The sequence below is a fragment of the Cetorhinus maximus genome, chromosome 10 (assembly GCF_964194155.1).
Source record: "Cetorhinus maximus chromosome 10, sCetMax3.hap1.1, whole genome shotgun sequence".
Lineage (NCBI taxonomy): Eukaryota > Metazoa > Chordata > Chondrichthyes > Lamniformes > Cetorhinidae > Cetorhinus > Cetorhinus maximus.
Genome location: NC_135888.1, coordinates 33,688,873 through 33,709,123, shown reverse-complemented (window position 1 = coordinate 33,709,123; position 20,251 = coordinate 33,688,873). Strand labels below are relative to the sequence as shown.

General features: G+C 41.2%; 1 protein-coding gene across 6 annotated transcripts in view; it reads left to right on the top strand.

Annotated features, from left to right (window-relative positions):
* The window catches only part of astn2 (astrotactin 2), a 1,702,785-nt gene that overhangs the window by 1,218,582 nt on the left and 463,952 nt on the right, over positions 1 to 20,251 (top strand). For all 6 annotated transcript variants that reach the window (XM_078550334.1, XM_078550333.1, XM_078550331.1 and 3 more), the window contains 2 exons: positions 1,524 to 1,657; positions 8,034 to 8,182. In XM_078550334.1, coding sequence (XP_078406460.1) covers positions 1,524 to 1,657; positions 8,034 to 8,182 — 283 coding nt within the window. The remainder of the gene's footprint in view (positions 1 to 1,523; positions 1,658 to 8,033; positions 8,183 to 20,251) is intronic.

The following is a 20,251-nucleotide window of genomic DNA, read 5'->3' as shown; positions in this document are numbered from 1 at the left end:
TGTACATGCTCGTATTCTTATTAAATATTTTCAGGTATATATTCTCATTTTCTCACCAAAGTGGTGATAAATATTGTGAAATATGTCCGCCAGTCTAATAATCTAGTTATACTCCACCATTTGTATTGATATAAAGCCGCCATGTCAACTGTGTAACATCATTCAAATATGGAGTTATTCAATTCAAAGTTCGATGAAAGTCCAACACCACCTCAAATAGGTAATCTCGTAGTCATGGGTTATACACAACCCACTGTAACTGCGAATTGCATGAGATGAATTTAAATTTCTCAACCGATACAAAGCACCACAGGGTAACTTTTTAAACTTCAGATTTTGGTCAGTAGTATTAAAAAGAGAACCAACTGCTCCTTCAGTTTTGTGATAACATTAACATGCAACTAGCATTTGGATGCCAACCACCTGCCTGTTTTAGTGGTACCTAGAGAATAATTATGTCCTTTCTTTGGAACCCTTTCTGAATCTATCCACATTGTGGTTGAAGGGGCCCTCTGTGCTCATTACTGGTACAGTTTCCACCATTCCCACTCATTTGTACTGATTTGAAAATAAATACGTAAATGTAGGAAAACCATATTTGTTTGAATATTACCGCAGCTTTTTTCCAGAATTTTTGGAATGACTCCGAACATACTTGAGCAATAATTATAAAACCCTCTGAAAATACACACAGCACCAGGAGGCATAGAGAAATAAAGCATGCATGATTGAGCGTTGATCAAGTACAAGTGTAGCTGTTTCAGATGAATCTCTGCACACTACTGTTTTGCCCTTTTAGTCATCATGACTGTATGAGACAACAAATAGCATTACAGTGAAAGATGCTGAAGCCAGGATTAGTCAGTGAAATAGCTTTTCAAACCCTATCATCTAAGCAAAGTGTTTTCATTAAAACCAGATTGCTATTGGAAGTGCTACTTAGATTGGTCAGGGCAAAAGGGTTACAGACCACCTATTTCCAATTGTCAGTCAAACATGCAGCCGACCACTCAGTAAATGTCTGCCTTCACGAGGCAACTTCCCTTTTTTCGTATGTTGAAGTATGTGCAGGATTGGTTGCTATAATTTTTCCCCTTTATTTTTTTCTGTTTACCCAAAAGTAAATGCACAAATAATTAAGTCAGTATGTGTTCCTTAATTTTGAGGTAACGTGACACCAATCTATTTGAACGTCTGTGTTTTGATTCTGCTAGATTGCCTGTTGTCATGCAATGTTTTGCTAACTATAAAAATGTGGATTAATCAAGGAATACAGGAGGACAAAAAAGAAAATTGGACGTTACCAATTTCAAAGATGAGTGCTGTTTGTCTTTAATGTTAATCGTGACTTGGAAATACATATGATGTGAGATGGTCTATTGATTCCTGGTTTGGATTAGATGTGTATTTTGTAACTTATGTTATCTTTATGCTGTGATGTCACATTGCAGGAATGAGACTGATTCACTTGCTGAGTTGAGGTTTAAAGCTTTTGCCACCCACTTATTGTAATTGTTTTGCAGACCTTCAAGACTGCGCTAATGAGCTCCTATTGGTGCTTGGGGAAGGGTGATGTCATTGATGACTGGTGCAGATGTGACTTGAGTGCATTTGATGAGGATGGACTCCCAAGCTGCAGCCCGTTACCTCAGCCTGTGTATGTATCCTAATCGCATTTGTAATCACCTTTGAATAAGGCTTTACAGATCCCTGATGTTGCAAATCCTAGTGACTATAAAGTTTCCGAAGATACCACCACGCCTGAGCTCATTGGCACAGTTGTAGCAAACTTTGGAGCACAAATGAGCCTGCAGGATCAAGTGTAACATTAATTTAAATGCACATTTTATGATGTAAACCGTGGTATTTTTAGTTATGTTCTTTGATTTCTAATACCTTGCTTAGTTCATTCTTTGTTCTTCAGTATGACCGCCAGTTGAGGGGTTAGCAGGAAAGGGCAATTTTATTTATTTAATCTTAAATCAAAATTTGTTTTTAACCTTCCAGTACAGGATCAGCAGAAATTTCCTTCAATTAAATATTGGGAAGACCAAAGCCATTGTCGCCAGTCTCTGTTCCTAATTCCATTCCCTAGTTCCTGACTGCAGCTCCTTCTCTGACTACTGCCTGAGACTGTCCAGAACCTGGGTGTCATATTTGACTCTGAGGTGAACTTTCAACCACATATCCATTCCATCGTTAAGACTTCCTAGTTCTACCTCCATAACATCAATTGCACTCCCTCCCCCCCGCCCCACCATCACCTTGGCTCATCTGCTGCTGAAACCTTCATCATGCCTTTGTTCCCTCTAGACCTGACTATTCCAATACAGTCCTGGCTGGCTTCCCATGTTCTACCCTCCATAAGCTTAAGGCCATTCAAAACTCTGCTGCCTGAGTCCTTACTCACACCAAGTGATTGGCAAAAGAACCAAAAGCAGCATGGGGAAAACCATTTTTATGCAGCGGGTGGTTACGATCCAGAATGCTTGAGAGGCAGATTCAATCATGGCTTTCATGAGAGAATTCAATAAGCATCTAAAGAGAAAAAAAAATTGCCGGGCTACTGGGAAAGAACAGGGCAGTGGGACCAGAGAGCCAACAAGGTTCACCTGGCAGAATGGTCCGCAGTACTGTAGCTATTCTATGATTCTATAATTACATAGGCCCAATTTTAACTCTATGCAAGTGGATGGGTTTTGAATCAGTTAAAATCTCACCCTATGGCTTCCATTCACCCATCAACCTCAGCTCGCTGGCCTATACTGACTCCTGGCTAAGCAATGTCTCCATTTTAAAATGTTTAATTTTGCTTGCAAATCTGTCCATGACCTCACACTTCTGTATTTCTGTCTTCTTTTTCAGCTCCACAACCCTCCAAGATATCCATTATAATCTAATTCTGGCCTTTTGAGCACCTCAATTTTAATAGGACTCCAGCATTGGTGGCCTTGCCTTCAGTTGCCAAGACCCTAAGCTCTAGAGTACTCTCCTTAAACCTCACCACTTCTCTGCCTCTCTTTCTTCCTTTAAGATGGTCCTTAAAACCCACCTCTTTACCAAGATTTTGGCCATCTGCTCTAACCCTAATATAGTGCCTTAAGTGGCACGGTGCCAAATTTTGCTTTATAACATTCCTGTTAAGCACCCTGGGGGCAATTTATTAGATTAAAGGCCTTATATAAATACTATGGTACAGAGGCCAAGTGTAATTATAAAATGTCTTTTTATAAGTCTCAACATGATGTTCAAATGCTGACAGTATTTTCTTGAATGGAGCCCTGAATACTTTAAGACAGTTATGACACAGAAGGAGGCCATCGGACCCATCAAGTCCATACTGGCTCTCCGCAGAGCAATTCAGTCAGTCCCACCACCCACCTCCATTCCATCCCTGTCGCCCTGCAGGTTTATTTCATTCAAGTGCATACTTAGCAATCTATAATCTTTAAAATAACCTCTTAATCAACTCCTGAAAGCCTCTCCAGTCTTTCGTCATAACTCATGTTCCCCCATCGTCAACACCAGGGACCACCTTTGTCTTTCTCTTCATTTATTTCATCACCATTCTAGAGAGCATCTGAAGACTATTTACACATGAACATATGAATTGGGAGAAGGAGTAGGCCATTCGGCCCCTTGAATCTGCATCACCATTCATTAAGATCCTGACTGATCTGATCACGGCCTAAACTTCACAATTTGCCTACCCCCAATAACCTTTGACCCTCTTTTTGGTCAACAATCTATCTGCCTCTGCCTTAAAAATATTCAATGATACTGCCTCCACTGCTCTCTGAGAAAGAGAGTTCCAAATATTCACAACCTTCTGAGAGAAAAACTTTCTTCTCATCTCCATCTTTAAATAGGAGACTGCTACATTTCCAAAATCAAGAAACTCAGACTAAACAAACATGACCCTAGAGTAAGAAATAAATTAAAGGTGAAATAAAGAGGATAAATGGCCTGTTCAAACCCTGCAAGGGCAAAAAAGAGAAGGGGCTTTACTGGGATATGAGAAGTACAAAAGAAACACATTAAAAGGAAAATGGGATTTTGCCGTTTATTGCAAGGGGAATGGAATATAAAAGTAGGGATGTTTTGCTGCAGTTGTAAAACCACATCTGGAGTATCGTGTACACTTTTGGACCCCTTATTTAAGAAAAAAATATAAATGCATTATAAGTACTTCAGAAAAGATCCACTGGACTGATACCTGGGCTGGTGGGGGTTATCTTATGAGGAATGATTGGGCAGGCTGGGCCTGTATCCATTGGAGTTTAGAGGATTGAGAAGTCATCTTATTGAAACATATACCCTACCCACCTACCACCCCATTCACCTTCCTCCCTACCTACCTGCCATCGCAAACACCTGCCACCCTTCCTAGCTATCACTTCACACACCTGTCACCCTACCTATCGACCACCTCACCCACCTGACAGTCTAGCCACCTTATCCACCCTACCTACCTAACACCTACCTCACACACCCTACCTGCTTACCCACTTACCTCACCCACCTATTCACCCTACCCATTCACTCATTCATCCACTCACCCATTCACCCAGTCACTAACATTCACCCATTCACTAACATTCAAACTGGGCCTTTAAACTTACCATTCGGCAGCTGGTGCCATAAAGAGAGGATGTGTCCTGTCTTCCCTCTCGACACTGCTGCATTTTGACTATGATCCCCGAAGGATGCTGCGCTCTGTATTTCTGGTAAAGCCGGCCTTGGAAGACCAGGCAAGAAATGCATGGCAGCGTCAAGTCAGGGATAGGTTCGAGTGTAGCAGCAATCCAACGATGATTGCTGCTCCTCAAAAGATCTGGGCCATTTATTGTTTCCTACCCTATATCCAGTTTCTTCTCCATTAAAAGGGTTTCATTTTCTCTAGCTTGAGTTGAATAAAAACTTTTTTTTTTAATGTGAGCTTTATCAAAGGGTTTTGTGATATGCCATGTCGTAGGATTTGCTACAGTCCACTTTTGTTTTCACTCCCTCAAGGAAGATAAGGGAGCTTGTCGGGAAGGCAGGCTCTTCAGCTATCCTTGCTGACTGCTGTAAATTAGGTTACTGATGTACAAATATTCCTCGTTTACTCTTGATAATCAATTCCATTACTTTATTAGGAATGAAAATAAAACAAATGATCCTTCTTAAATAGGACATCATGATAACCTGTTTGCAATCTAGTGGTCACCCCACATTATCGATTGATTCCATCATGCCAATCAATGGTCACTGCCTCAGAAATCTTTTTTTCTAATTCATTCATGGTATCTGGTTGTTACTGGCAGGGTCAGCATTTATTGCCTCTTTTCCACCTCTGTTTTTGCCTGTTTATGTGTTACTTATGTATCTCTTGTAGCCATCCCAGTGAAGTCCCTTCTCTTTATTTGCTAGCAGGGTTTAAACAGGCCGTTTTTCCTCTTTATTTCACCTTTAATTTATTTCTTACTCTAGGGTCATGTTTGTTTAGCCTGAGTTTCTTGGTTTTGGAAATGTATCAGCTTTAGTATTAAGCCTTTTTAAAGTAGTCAGGTCCATGAGCTTGGATATTTCTGAGTCCCAGACCATCTTATATGTTATTATCCTGTGGAGATGGCCCCTCCAGGAGAGCGATGACTTCCACTTCTTGTACATCTTCTGGGGCAATAACTAATATCAGATTAAGATTGCTTCTTGTGACTTCCTTGACACTGGATCATGAAGGAGTTATCCAAAGGTATTAACACAAAGGGTGGTAGATGTTTGGAATTCCCTTTCACAATTGGCAATTGATCCTAGATTAATTGTTCATTTTAAATTTGATACTGATGGATTTTGATTAGCCATAGGTATTAAGGGATACGGGTCAAAGCGGGCATATGGAATAAAGTTGAAGATCATCTGTGACCTCATTGAATGGTGAATTACGCAGTGAGTGGTAATGACCTGGAACTCACTGCCTACATGGGTGGTGGAAGCAGAGATGATCAATGATTTAAAAAGGAAATTTAAAGGGCACTTGAGGGAAATAACCTTGCAGGGCTACAGTAATAGAGCCAGGGAGTGGGATTGACTGGATTACTCTAAAGAGAGCCAGCATGGACTCAATGTGCCAAATGGCTTCCTCATTGTGCTGTTGTGACTCTATCAAAGGCTCAAGGCCCAGAATGGCCTGCTCCTGTTCCTATGTTCCTAAGGAGCCCTGCACTGTATCCACCAACTCTGACTCTAAACCAATAAATTGACATAAAAGTGTGACACAGGTATGATAACAAGAAGCATAGTTTTGTAATGTTATGATGCGGCAGTTGATGTGTGCTAGGCAGACCAAATCCACGAGGGCAACTTGGTCATGCTATCACAACAGTTTTGCAATTTATATTTATTTTGAGATATGTGTACTGAATTGAGTATAAGTCTACCAAGACTTTTAGAGATTAAAAAATAATTAACAAAAGAAAAGATTTCAAGCACATACATAAGACAACAAATGACTACTGTTATAATAACTCCTAAAATTCCTAATTATCCTGACTCCCAGTTACACCCCCTGTAAGGCAATGGTCCAAAAATAGATTTTAGATTTTAAACAGATCCAGCCAATCAACACAATACCCTGGACAGTGGAATTCCAAATGACTTTTCTCCAGCTTCAGTTTTGGTAGACAGCAGACTTATGCACAAATATTGGAGACTTCATTAAGGCTATTTTGCACACTTAAGTTAGATCTCGCAATGCCTTCTCCTGATACATAGCCTCATTCTCCTTTATATTGTTTCCCTCTTTTTTAAATATGTAATTTCTATTGTTTCATATGTCTTTGAAACTGTATCTTCCTTGCAATATAAAAACATTCTTGTTGCTACTATTTATTGTCAGTAACCTTTGGGAAAAATAAAGATATTCCTTAGCCTTGCTTATCTGCCTAATTATAAACAGACTAAAATTCCTTTGATCCAAATCTCTCTTCATTTATCTAAAAATGCAAATTCACTTCACACCTTACATGCTAAGCCGGCATCCATGTTTACTCATTAGCATGTCAAGCACCTAGCTTCTTTTGATGATTCAAAATGAGACTACTTGACTCCAAATGTAATTAAATCACAGACAGACAGACCTAACTATACTTACCCCCATAAACCTACTTTACAATAAACCAGAAAAACATTATGAAAATTATTGTACCTTCATGACAGTAAACAGTGGCCGCATGCAGATGTAAGATAATTCATATATTATCATAGCTTATAGAAGTGACTGGCTGGTTAAGTACTGTGTTATTTTTAACTTTAAACATTCAGATTTTGTTCACATGGCTGAAAGTGTCTGTGCCTTTAAGTACCCCTTTTTTGTCCTAGTGGATTGGAGTGCATGTAAATTTGGCCCGAGGTGGTCAATGTTTCAGTTACATTGCAATCGATGAAGATCTCTTCCCTTAAGCTGTAAGTTATCAGTGATCCACTAAAAACAAGCACCTAGGCATAATGTACACACCTATATTTTATGGGGAATGTGTGACAATAGTAGTTGTGTACCATGCTGGGGATGTTGGGAAGTTGTACAGGTACCACCATGGTGTACAGTCCTTGAACTGGATTTTGTTTTATCCAAAAGAAATCCTCTTTTTTTGACAAATCCTATACTGATGAACCTTAATGTAGAACTCCACCAAGACTAAAAAAGATAGGGGAGAAGATAAGGCAATAAAAAAGTAATGGCGAGGCGATGCCAAGGATGGGTTCTGAAAGCCCAGTGGAGGATAAGGTGAGTTGTAGGAAAAAAGTGGTTTAGCATATGAGACAGTGCAATAAGCCTCTGTTTTAGCACAGTGGAGATGCAGGGAGGAGTGAGATATGGTGAAGGAAATGGAGAAATTGTGCATCCAAGCAGCAGATCTATAGAAATGCTGTTGTTATGCAATAAGTGAAAACTGATACTTTGCATTCTAGGAAGTGGAGTCTCAAGGAATTAAACTTTCAGCCCAAAGTCCTTTCCTCTTGTAACACACATCTCTATTTCTTTTATAACAAAGGTTGAGGCTCTCAACAAGTGTAGAACCATCAAGTACCATGATAGGCTTGGAATGGCAAGATGCCCAACCTGTAATAGGAACCAAGATAGCAGACTACGTCATTCATTATAAGAAACTGGACGATTACATTGACCCAAATCTTTATGCAGGTAAGGGTTTGATTCCTCAAATAAGTTTGCACTGTACACGATTGTTCATTGTGAGCATTCTGACTAGATACTTACCAATCACTGTTAGTTGTAAACACTTACATTGCAAGAAAAAAATCAAAGTTGGATGTCAAATGATGAGTGGAATAAAATGAATATTTTTGAAAATGGATTTCTAAATATATCTATACAATAACCTGTGTATTGGCATCTCATTTGATGAATTTTGTAAAAGCAACTTTATTTTGGCATTAAATCAGTAACATGAAAATGGTTTCTTTGTGACTCTGTTTTTTGGATAGGGTACCCTTGCACTTGATTTTCATTGCCTATCAGGTCATTGGTGGTGAAAACCAATGCCAGGGTGGTTACTTTATCCAAAAACAATATTCATAGTCATGGTTTAATGTGGGGTATGGTGCCTTTGACTCCCCTCCTCCTCCATACCCCATCCACAACAAGTCAAAAACACAGCCCAAGCATGCCATGTTGTTTCATAAAATCATTAACTTTATTTGTGGCTGGATTATACGTTGAGAACACTCGTACTTAATGTTCTTCCTCTGATTATAGGGTGGAGTCTGTGCCAAGTAGTTTTGTTTTAACTGAGCCATGTCAAGGGTTGCCCAGAAATCAGAAGGAGAATGCTACATTATAAACTATCACTGGTTGATGAAAAAAAAGGCTCAAACTTTATTCAAACTTGTGGAAATATAGCATTTTATATTTACTGTTGACATCTTATATTTTATGTTTTTATTGGATTATAATCCCTCTGCAATAAGCGTGCCTGCAGATTTTCCTTTAACGTGATGTAGAGTTTGATTCTACTTTGGTTTGTTTTCTCTCAACAACGGAGCCAAATGCCGTGTTCACACACATATCCAAAGGACTGATTCGTGGCCTATCAATAATTTATCTTTTGTTGCAATCTTTTACAGTTTTCAGTCTGTAGTCTAAACCTACTGAGCTAAAATAGGTAGTAATGTACAAATCTATGACTGGCATAAAGGACAACCATTTCAATTAGTGCCAGCCATCTGATCATTCAAATAGCCTGAACCCGTCTACAGGCCAACTCACTCTTCCCCATTCAACCAGAGAATCGGCTTTGAAATCGTGATGTTGCCCCTCATTTCAGGATTATGATTTCACCTTGTTCTTGTAATCCCATGCACTTTCCTTGCTTTCCCTTCCCGAAAAGCAAGAAAACTCTGGAGGCAGAGCTACCTCAGAATCCACTGTGATAATGAAAATTCTCTATTAAAACTATAGGTCCAATAGACTTAATGGCAGGCTTTTAAGACCTATGTGCAAGCTGTGATAGGACCACCTCTCTAATATCGTACAGCTAGGCAGACAGCGAAGAGGAAAGCAAAAATATGGTAGACAAAAATATGGGAAAGGAAGAGAAAAGAAAGATGGCAAATGATAGGAAGCTGGATATGTTAATGCCTGTTGACCACCCTCTGGGCTCAATGATGGATGCGGCTTGTTGAGCTTATTCACATTTTCATTTCTGGTGCATGGTTGCACCTCAGATATACAAAATGAGTGAAAATTTCATATTGTAGATTTGTTTGATGTTAGAACCTCAGTCTGCCTGCAGGAAGATTGAAAACCAACCAGTCACTCCCCGAGCCAGTTTAAAAAAAAAAAATTCTTGGAATACGGAAGTTATTGGCTAGGCCAGCATTTATTACCCATACCTCACTACCCTTGGGAAAGTGGTGGAGAGCCTCCTTTTTGAACCACTGGCATCCAGATGGTGGTAGTACACTCAGAGTGTTGTTAGGGAGGGAATTCCAGGATTTTGACCCAGTAATTGTGAAGGAATGACAATTTTTTCAGAGTCAGGACTTGTAGGGGAACATGCAGGTGGTGGTGTTCCCATATTTCTGCTGCCCTTGTTCTTTTAGATGGTAGAGACGAGGTTTGGAAGGTGCTGTTGAAAGAGTCTTGGTGAGTTTCTGCACCTTGTAGATAGTGCACATTGGTGTGGCTGTGAGCTGGTGTTGGAGGAAGTGAATATTTACAGTAATAGATATGTTACCGATCAAACGGGCTGCCTTGTCTTGGATGGTGTTGAGCTTCTTGACTGTTGTTGGAGCTGCACTCATTCAGGCAAGTGGAGAATATTCCATCACACTCTTGACTAGTGCCTTGTAGATGGTAGGCAGACTTTGAGGAGTCAGGAGGTGAGTTATTTGTTGCAGAATTCCCAGCCCCTGACTTGCTCTTGTAGCCACAGTATCTATATGGCTGTTCCAGTTAAGTTCCTAGTCAATGGTAACTCCTAGGATGTTGATGGTGGGGGTATCAGTGATGGTAATGCCGTTGAATGCCAAGGGAAGATGATTAGATTCTCCCTGGTTGGAGATGATCATTGGCTAACACATTTGCAGTACCAATGTTACTTGCCACTTATCAGCCAAGCCTGAATATTGTAAAGGACTTGCTGCGTGCAGACATGGACTGCTTCAGTATCTGAGGAGTTGTTAATGGTGCTGAACACTGTGCAATCATCAGTTACATCCCTACTTATCTTATTTTGGAGGGAAGGTCATTGTTGAAGCAGCTGAAGATGGCTGCACTAGGATGCTACCCTCAGGAACTCTAGCAGCATTGTCTTAGGGCTGGGTTGATTGGTCTCCAACAACATCAGCCATCTTCCTTTGTGATAAGTATGAGTCCAAACACTGGATAGTTTCCCCCTGATTTCCATTATCTTCAATTTGCTAGGGCTCCTTGGTGTTCAGGACAGTCACGTTCACCTCTGAAATTCAGCTCCTTTGTCCCTGGCTGTAATGTAATCTGGAGCAGAGTGGACCTGGTGGAAGGCAGATTGTTACTAAGTGCCATTTGATTTCACCATCTTTGTTGATGACAGAGTGTAGACTGATTGAGTGGAAAATAGTCAGACTGTCCACTTTCTGTGGACAGGACATACCTTGGCAATTTTCCACATTGTTGGATAGGTGCCAGTGTTGTGACTGCACTGAAACAGCAAAAGATTGTGGCTAGCCCTAGAACACATATTTCCAGTACTATAGCAGGATGATGCCAGGACTCATATTCTTTGCTGTACCCAGTGCCTTCAACCCTTCCTTATTATACGAAGTAAATCAAATTATTTGAAGGCTGTCATCTCATGATGGTCATGACCTCAAGAGGTGGCCAAGATGGATCATTGAATCATTGAGGCTGGGTTATTGAATTTATTCAAGGCTGAGTTGGACTTTTGATAGACAAGAGAGTCAGGCTTGTGGGGACAGACAGGAAAGTGGAGTTGAGACCACAACTAGATCAGCCATGATCTTATTGAACGGCGGAGTAGGCTCAAAGGGCCAAATTACTTACTCCTGCTCCCAACTCCTATGTTCCTATTACCCACTAGGCACATCTGGCTGAAGACAGTTGCAAAAGCTTCAATCTGGTCTTTTGCACTGACAAATAGAACAAGGCTTACTGAAGGACTGACTACAGATTTCAGAGTGGTTTTTAAAAATGTTGAATTTATTCATTATTTACTACACTTGCAGACACATGATACGATTGTCTAATTAATGTGTCAGATCTAAGTACAAGTAGCTCTCGTACATGACATCTTTCTACTTCTGTCTGAACTATAAGAGAGAATTGTTTTATCTTTCCCATTAACAGCATGGGAAAGCTGTTGGGATTCTGTCAGGAATCAATCTTTGGAAATGGCTCATCCATAATTTTGGTAACATTCCAGGATCTCTCTTATTCCAAGAAATTTTGTGTGAAAAATAGGATAGAAAGGCAGTGAAATGAGAATTAAAGTGGAGGGATAGCAGAAAATATTGTAATAGCGTAATCTTATTGGAGAATTTCCATTAAAGAATAAACTGCAAAATAGTTTGTGGTAGTTTAGCAGTTATAGTGTTATAGCCATTAATCTAGTGGTGTGAATGTTATGTGACATATTGACATGGAGCAAATGGGCAGTCACTGCCCATGCTGATAACAGTTTTTGGAATAAAAAAATAACCTTCATTCAATTGAACTTCATAATTATTTTTACCTGAACCAGAGTTACAAATGACTCAGGGCTCTTTGAAAAATCAGCACAGATTATGTACAAATCCAGGTTATGTACAAACCAGGTTATGTACAAATCCTGGTCACCATCCAGAGAATGACAACTGGAAAGAGCATGTGTGAGGGTATTGACTGAAGTGAGTTTCAAGTTTGGTTGTGATTCCTGTCAACCCATACCATCTAAAATGACATTTGAAGAATAAACACTTGAATGTGATATGAAATAACAAGCACGAGCCATATTGTCAGCTCCAGAGAGAAGAAAATTGACAAAATAAAATGAATCATCAAAATGAAACAGAGTTAACTTGAAAATAATACTTCCTAGTGATTGATTTTGTTTTAAAGACCGATTACTTTCAAGTCCTCGTCAAAAAAAACGTTGATTATTGCAGCCCAGTGATTACATTGTTCTTAATCCACTCCTAGTTCAGTTGACCAGAACAAGAATCTTGCAGCTCTTCAACCTGTCTGCAGATGCTGTCCAGCAGTCATCCAGATTTTATTTTACAAGTTTCACAGTCTAAATGACTGTATCAGCTTTACAGTCTTGAATAGCACAATTTTATTGCTGATATTTAAAATGGAGCCATTTGCTTAGCTTGTACTGACTTCATGTTGGCAATTAAGTAAGACCGCATTAAGCACACACAGTTCTCTGAAAAAAACAGCAATCCTGATGAATCTAAGAAGAATAAAGGCAGATGACCACTTAATGCAGATGTCCATTGTGCAATAAAGTCATTGTACTTGAGGTTGTTGATCCGTGATATAATTATTATGAACAAATGCTCTTTTTCACAGTTATAGTTGATAGAGAGCGCGAATAAGGCTCTGACAGTGTTGTAGAATTGACAGTTTAAAGCATGACATTGTTTTTGTCGTGAAACTCTATCTGAATGTTACTTAGTTCAATTATAGGGGCTTTTATTACCACAGTTGCAAGTTTCCATGCTGGCAGGTGTCCTGCAATAGCCAATGGCCATCTGTTACAAAAATTACATTACTCTATAGACTGCACCGTATTATCTAATATGGCACCAACTCAGTAATGCAATTCAACATTGTAATCATCATATTGCTTAAAGTCCAATATTCATGTGACTTTGAAGCACCAGTTTGGCAATACAATGAAATTGCATCACTAATTGCGCTGTTCTTTCATTTAATAACCTGATCATTCATCTTGTCAAATAATATTAGGAGGTACATCCCAACTCAAGTCAATTAACTGGAGCTGCTGATGATTATTTTTTATGCTTGGATGTCATGATACCCACTGCCATAAAAAAAAGACATTGGGCACGTATGCAGCATGATGGGGATGTGTTCCCTATATTTAAGGGTTAATCCCTCCACCTCACTATCTCCCACCATTGTTTGGGGTGGTTTAATATGAAGGCCATAGAAGCAGCCTTTGAATGAACAGTGACTGATTGCATTATTATGAGAGTATACAAGCCAAGTTTAAGACTTTCTATCCTAGGGCTGTGGTACTGCCTTCAAATACAAGGGGCAGGATTTCCCGGATGGGGGGGTGGGGCCCACTCGCCGATGCGTAAAATGACGCGGGATGACGTCGGGCACAACTCCTGATGTCACCCCGCGTCATTTCAATTTTCAGGTCGGTGGGGGCTTAGCCGAATCAGCTCAGCCGAATCAGCGCCCGCCGACCTGTCAATGGCCAATTGAGACCATTGGCAAACTCATTAACGTCATTAATGGACCTGTCTGCCTAACCTTAAGGTTGGTGGGCAGGCCGGAAGTCCTGGCAGGCTTCAGAGAAAGCATGAAACCTCATCCAAGGGAGGGATGAGGTTTCATGTAGGTTTTTAAAATTTAATAAAAGTTTAACTAAAAGTGATGGACATGTCGCAACTCATGTGACAGTGTCACATGAGGGGACATGTCAGGGAAATTTTATTTTTATATTTTTAGCATTTTTAAATTTGGCGCCGATCTCCCTGAGGTAGCACTTATCCTCAGGGAGATGAGTGCACTATGCGCGTGAAAGAACATACTCTCAACTGAGGGAATTACAACACATCAGGGGCGGGGCTTGTCACTATGGGAACTGATCAGATGCTGGGACTTTATTAATCCAGCAAAATCTGGAATTGAAAGCTAATCTCAGTAATTGTGACCATGAAACTATCATTGATTGCTGTAAAAACCCATCTGGCTCATTAATGTCCTGAACCGATCTGATCTAGATGTAATTCCAGATCCACAGCAATGGGTTGACTCTTAACTGCCTTATGAAATGACCTTGTAAGCAACTCAGTTCAGGGGCAATGAGGGGTGGGCAACAAATGGTGGCATTGCCAGTGGTGACCACATCCCATCAAAAGAAGAATGAAAGACATCTTATTTGGGATGTAGGTATTGCTGGCAAGATGGCATTTATTGCCCATGGCGAGAAGCCAGGAGACAGTGGTCAAGGGTCCTCTTCTTGAACTACTGTAGGCTGTGTGAGGAAGGTGCTCCCATAATGCCGTTGTGAGGGTTTCCAGGTTCTGTATGTGAAGGGACGCAATATATGACAAAGTCAACATGGTGAGTGACTTGGAGGGGAACCTGGAGGTGATGATATTCCCATGCACTGAATGGCCCTGTCCTCCTTTATGATGGAGTTTGAGTTTTCAAACTGCTGTCAAGAAGCCTTGGCAAATTGCTGCAGTGCATCCTGAAGATTGCATGCATTGCAGACACAGTACACTGGTCTAGAGGGTGTAGCTGTTGAGGATAGCAGATAAGGTGCCTGTCAAGTGGGCTGCATTGTCCTGGTTGGTATCGTGCTTCTTGAGTGTTGTTGCAGTCGCACCCATCCAGGCCACTGAAGAGTATTTCATTACACTCCAAGCCAGAGTTTGAACTTGGGTCCCAGAGAGGAAAGGCTACATTCTACCCACTGGTCCAGATAGCCCAAGAGTTTGTTTAAACCAATAGCGGATAAAAAGCTGAACAAAATTAGTAATTGGATGTGTCAGGAAGATATAATAATGCCTATAATGTTATTGGAAATTATTTTAAAATAGAGCTTAGTGGTGTCTGTGTCTATGTGTGTGTATGTGTGTGTGTATCTTAATTGGATTAAAACCAGCTGGTCTAGAGGCTTTGATGTATGGAAGAGAAGTAGGTTTGAAATGTTAAACAGACAAACATGGGGGAAATCTGCATTTTTTTTCTTTAAACAAGCTTGGATTCAAAGAGAGGGAGTGAACTATTACACCTAACCAGGTGAATCTCAGAAACAGTATGTTTGTTTATTTTCCCCAAGGATTACCAATAAAGTGGGTATTATGAAAGGGTCTTATTATTAGAAGAGGTAAAGTTCAAAAGACATAGGCCAGGATTTTCCCCTCGGTGATTTGGGGGCGGGGCCCGCTCGCCAAGGGAAAATGACGCAGGATGACATCGGGAGGAATCCCCAACGTCATCCCGGTCCCTTTAAATTTTTAGGAAACTCTTTTGAGTTACCAACAGTCACAGATTGCAACTTCTTTCGAGTACAATCACAGTTCTTGGTTTTCCGGGAGTGGGACATGAACCCACAACCCTTTGATTCAAAGGCGAGGGTGCTATGAACTGAGCCACAGCTGAGGCGGGCGGACAGCGAAATCAGCTGTCCGCCTGCCGATCTGTCAATGGCCAATTGAGGCCATTGACAGGCTCATTAAGATAATTAAAGACCTGCCCATCCAAGCTTAAGGTTGGCAGGCAGGCCAGGAGCCCCAGCGGGCTCCAGATTATTCATGAAACTTCATCCACTGGCGGGATGAAGTTTCATGTCCGTTTTTTAAACATTTAATAAATTTTATGTGTTTATTATTAACATGTCCCATCTCGTGTGACATTGTCACATGAGGGGGACATGTTAATAATTTCAATATTTATCTATTTTTACACTTTACTTACCTGTCAGTAAACTCCCGAAGACAGGTGCATGCGTGAAAGAGCCCACTTTGACAGATGGGGATTCCCTCCTCCCCCCACCCCCCCCTCCACCCCCCGCACAGGAAGCGCATAGCGCTTCCTGTCGGGAATGTCGTTGGGCAGGCCTTAATTGGCCCGCCTACTCAAAGTGGCGGAGGGTCCCGTTTCAGTGGCAGGGGTCAGCTGTCCGCCCGCCACCGAGCTGGTGGGGCCCGCACGCCATCCGAGGGCAAAATTCTGCCCTTAGTGATAATATGAAAATTTGCATTCAAAGAGGAAGATATGTATAAAAGAAGAGAAGGCTGTTGGTAAAAAGAGAGGGATTCTAAGATCTAAAGCCTCCATCCTGTAAGCCTCAAGCTGCTGTCGGCAAGGACCCAGAGCTGAAAGAAACTCATTTTGAATGCAACTGTCCAGACTATGCTTTGCCAGGGGTCTGTTTAAATCTATGGCCAGAATTTTTAGCTCATCGGGTGGGCGCGCGCCCGACCCGACCGAGCGTAAAATAACGCGCGATGAGGTCGGACGAGTGTCCGATGTCGTCGCATACTTGCACGATATTTCAGTCGATGGGTCCGCGCCGGAGTGGGCCGCGCACCCGCCAACAATTATAAGGCCTATTAAGGCCATTAAAGTTATAATTGAAAGAAATGTTTTGCTGTCCGTCCAACCTTACGGTTTTAAAATTTTAAGATTTCATTTATAACATGTCCCTGTTCATGTGACAGAGTCACATGAGGGGATATGTTTTATGACATTTTTTAAATCTCTATTTTTAATGTTTTAAACTCTTCATCTCCCTGAGGTAGCTCTGTGCCTCAGGGAGCTTTTCCAGCATGCACCCACATGCATGTGCGAACTTGTGCTCGCCCTCCTCCCCCCTAACACAGGCAGTGCTGAGTACTGCCATGCGCAACTCACACTGGACGGGCCTTAATTGGCACGCCAATGTGGAATCGTGGTCTGGCCCCGATCGCGGTTGGCTTCCCGACTGCCTCCTTCTGCCCCCGCCGAGCCCGCCTGATGAGGGAAAAATCCTCCCTTATGTGTTTTACTGTTGCCTTAATGGAGGTGTAACTAAGAGTCGGATTAATGATGGGATTTTTGTAGTTATTATAGTAATAATTTCGCAGGCATATGTATGTGTTTACAATCTTCCTTGTATTAATTAATGATTAATTTAGTTTTATAAAAACCTCTTGAGACTCGGTATTACTACTGAATTCAAAGCCTGCATCTTGAAACATACAAATCACAAAATGGGTTATGACAGTTGTTTCAAGTTTCCCTCTGGGATTTGAACGGCTCAGCATTTACCATCAGCTGTGTCATAATAGATGCAGTTTACTTTTATAATTTTCATTGTTGCATTTATACTTAAATGTGCCAAATGCAACATAATAGTTAAGGAGTCACATTCTTCAACGGAGATATCTTTTGGTAGGCTTTTTAATAATGCATGAACTATAAACCTGTCAATTTATTTCATAACCTCTTTAAAAAATAACAACTGGAAGCGGATTGGCATTTTCGGTACCCTGTCAGAGACATACTTCTGCGTGCAGGTAAGCTGTGAGAACTCCAGCTGGGCTTTCCTACATACCTGAAGCGTAAATGTGTCTATAGGTAATGTGACCAAGGTAGAATGTGATTCATTGATAGAAACAACGTGATCATTCATTATTCCAAGTATCAGCCTTCAGGGACGTGCAGCCAGCAGTGTTTAAAATGTGTAGAGCAACCTTTTTTTAAAAAAAAACGTGCTCTCCAGGGGCTTTAGGGTACAAGACAGCACCCCTTGAAACAAATTGCTTTTTCTCGTGTAGTCTCATAATCTTATTTGTTCTGATAAAAGTAAGAACCAGCGTCCATTTGGCAGCTCTTTCTGTGGCTCAAGAAAACGAAAGCAGCAGCTTTCTTCCTATTGATAATATTGCTTAAAAGTCACTCACAATATGAATAACATTAAAGAATGGTCCTCACAGTGAAATGGTCTTTCTCTACTGTATCGAGGCACATGTTTGCCTGCAAGCTATGCATCAGCTTGGCTCAGTTAATGTTGTCGCTGAGTCAGAAAGAAGTCGCTTCAAGTTCCAGTACACCTCAGCGTAGTGCTAAAAGAGCAGGCTTGGGAGGTGCTACCAAGGAAGCCTTACTGAATTGCTGCATTCACTTGCCATTTCTGGGGCTTGCTATCCACAATCTACACAATCCACAATCTGTAGGAAACATGCATGTATGCTCTATATTACTACTCTGCACCTGCTAGCTGGATGTTTCCAGGATTGACTTAGGACCCTCCTGTTTTATTTTCTTCACTATAGGGAATTGCAACCATTGCCTCAATGACAAAACTGGGATCAGAAAACTCGTGGGGGAGAATTTTCTCTCCGTCATGCAGGCTGGGTGGGAGCCGGCGCGGGCGGGCGTGCATCTGATCGCCACCCGCGATCGGCTGTGTGCTGCCATTTTATGTGGGCGGGCTATAATTGGCCCGCCCAATGTGACGAGCACCCGGAGGCGTTCAGCGCTCCCTGTGCGGGCGGGGTGAGGAGGGAGAGTCGGGGCCTGCGCTCTTTGCGCACAAGCACGAAAGAGCGCAGAAATCTCCCTGAGGCACGGAGCTGGCTCAGGGAGATTACTTTGATTATGAAAACTTGAAGTAAAGAATAAAAAAGTTATTCACACATGTTCCCTCGTGTGACAGTGTCACATGAGCTAGGACATGTTAATGAATTTTTAAAATTTTTATTAAACTTATAAACCCTTCATGAAACATCATTCCGCCCGTGTAAGAGGTTCCATGAAAAATGCGAAGGCCACTTGGGCTCTTCGCTTGCCCGCTAACCTTAAGGTTGGACAGGCAGCCCCGTTGATGATTTCAGTTGCTATTTAAATGACCTTAACAGGCCTTTGACAGTTCGGTGGGTGCGCACCCGCTGAACTGAAGATCGGAATGATGTGCAGTGACATCAGGACGCATGCCCAACGTCACCGCACGTCATTTTATGCGTCGGCGAGTGGGGCCCGCCCCCGCACGCCGACCAGAGCTTCAGGCCATAATCTTCCTCTGACCATTCTGCACTGTGCTTGTACCACTTTTCATTCCATTATCAGATTATTTGACGCATCAGTCACAATTTCCCAGAATCAACTGATATGGGAGATTGTTCTTGAATACTCAGAAATAGTGTGTATTTGCGTCAGAAGAGCAGAGAGCTTTGAGTTAAATGTGTTGAGCGTTTTAAATAATGGGTGGTCTTATGGCTGAAGTGATTTTGTCAGACGTGACCTTTAAAAGAGTTTTGCTGGTGATATTAACATGGTGCCTCCTTAGAGTGGATCTCCTAACAGTGCACATACCACCAGCAGTCATGGAATCTTTGATCTCTTTTCCCATTAATTATCTTCATAAGCTGTTGGCTTAAAGTGAATTGCCCCAGCCTTTGTTTGATTAATCTTTTGATAAAACGAGCGCATGTCTCCACAATATCCTGACCTTGTGCTTACACCTACGTTTTATAAGGATCCCAAATTACACACTAATTTTTCAGATGAAGTCAGAATCACACGAACTTAACTTAGGGCTTTGATAGTTGGACATCTGCCTGATGTTCTGCGAATAAATCGTGGAGATTTATTTGCCCATAGAAGGATGGTGTTCCTAGCTCATCACTCACTGAGCCACAAGCAGAACTGCTTGAGCCAGTGTGTTTCTGAAATTGCATTTTTTTTCCCATATTAATCACTCCTGTTCACCTTGATGTCAGAGTATTTTACCTTCGTTTTCTTCTGGCTTGAAAAAAAATGAAGTGTGAACACAGATAAATTATTGGATGAAGGAAGAGGAAATTAAAGTGTAAATGCCAGAAATGCCCAACATCTGCAAAGTGAAAAGAAGGCTTAATGTTTTGGATGCAACTCAAAAGGAAAGCAAGTGTTTTAGTAAGGTTGGGAAAAACAGGGGTGACAAATCATAGATGTTGCAATTACACAGACAGTGACTGGATTGATTAATCTGGAAACTCCTAAACACAAAACTATGAGATGATACTGTTTCAAAATAAA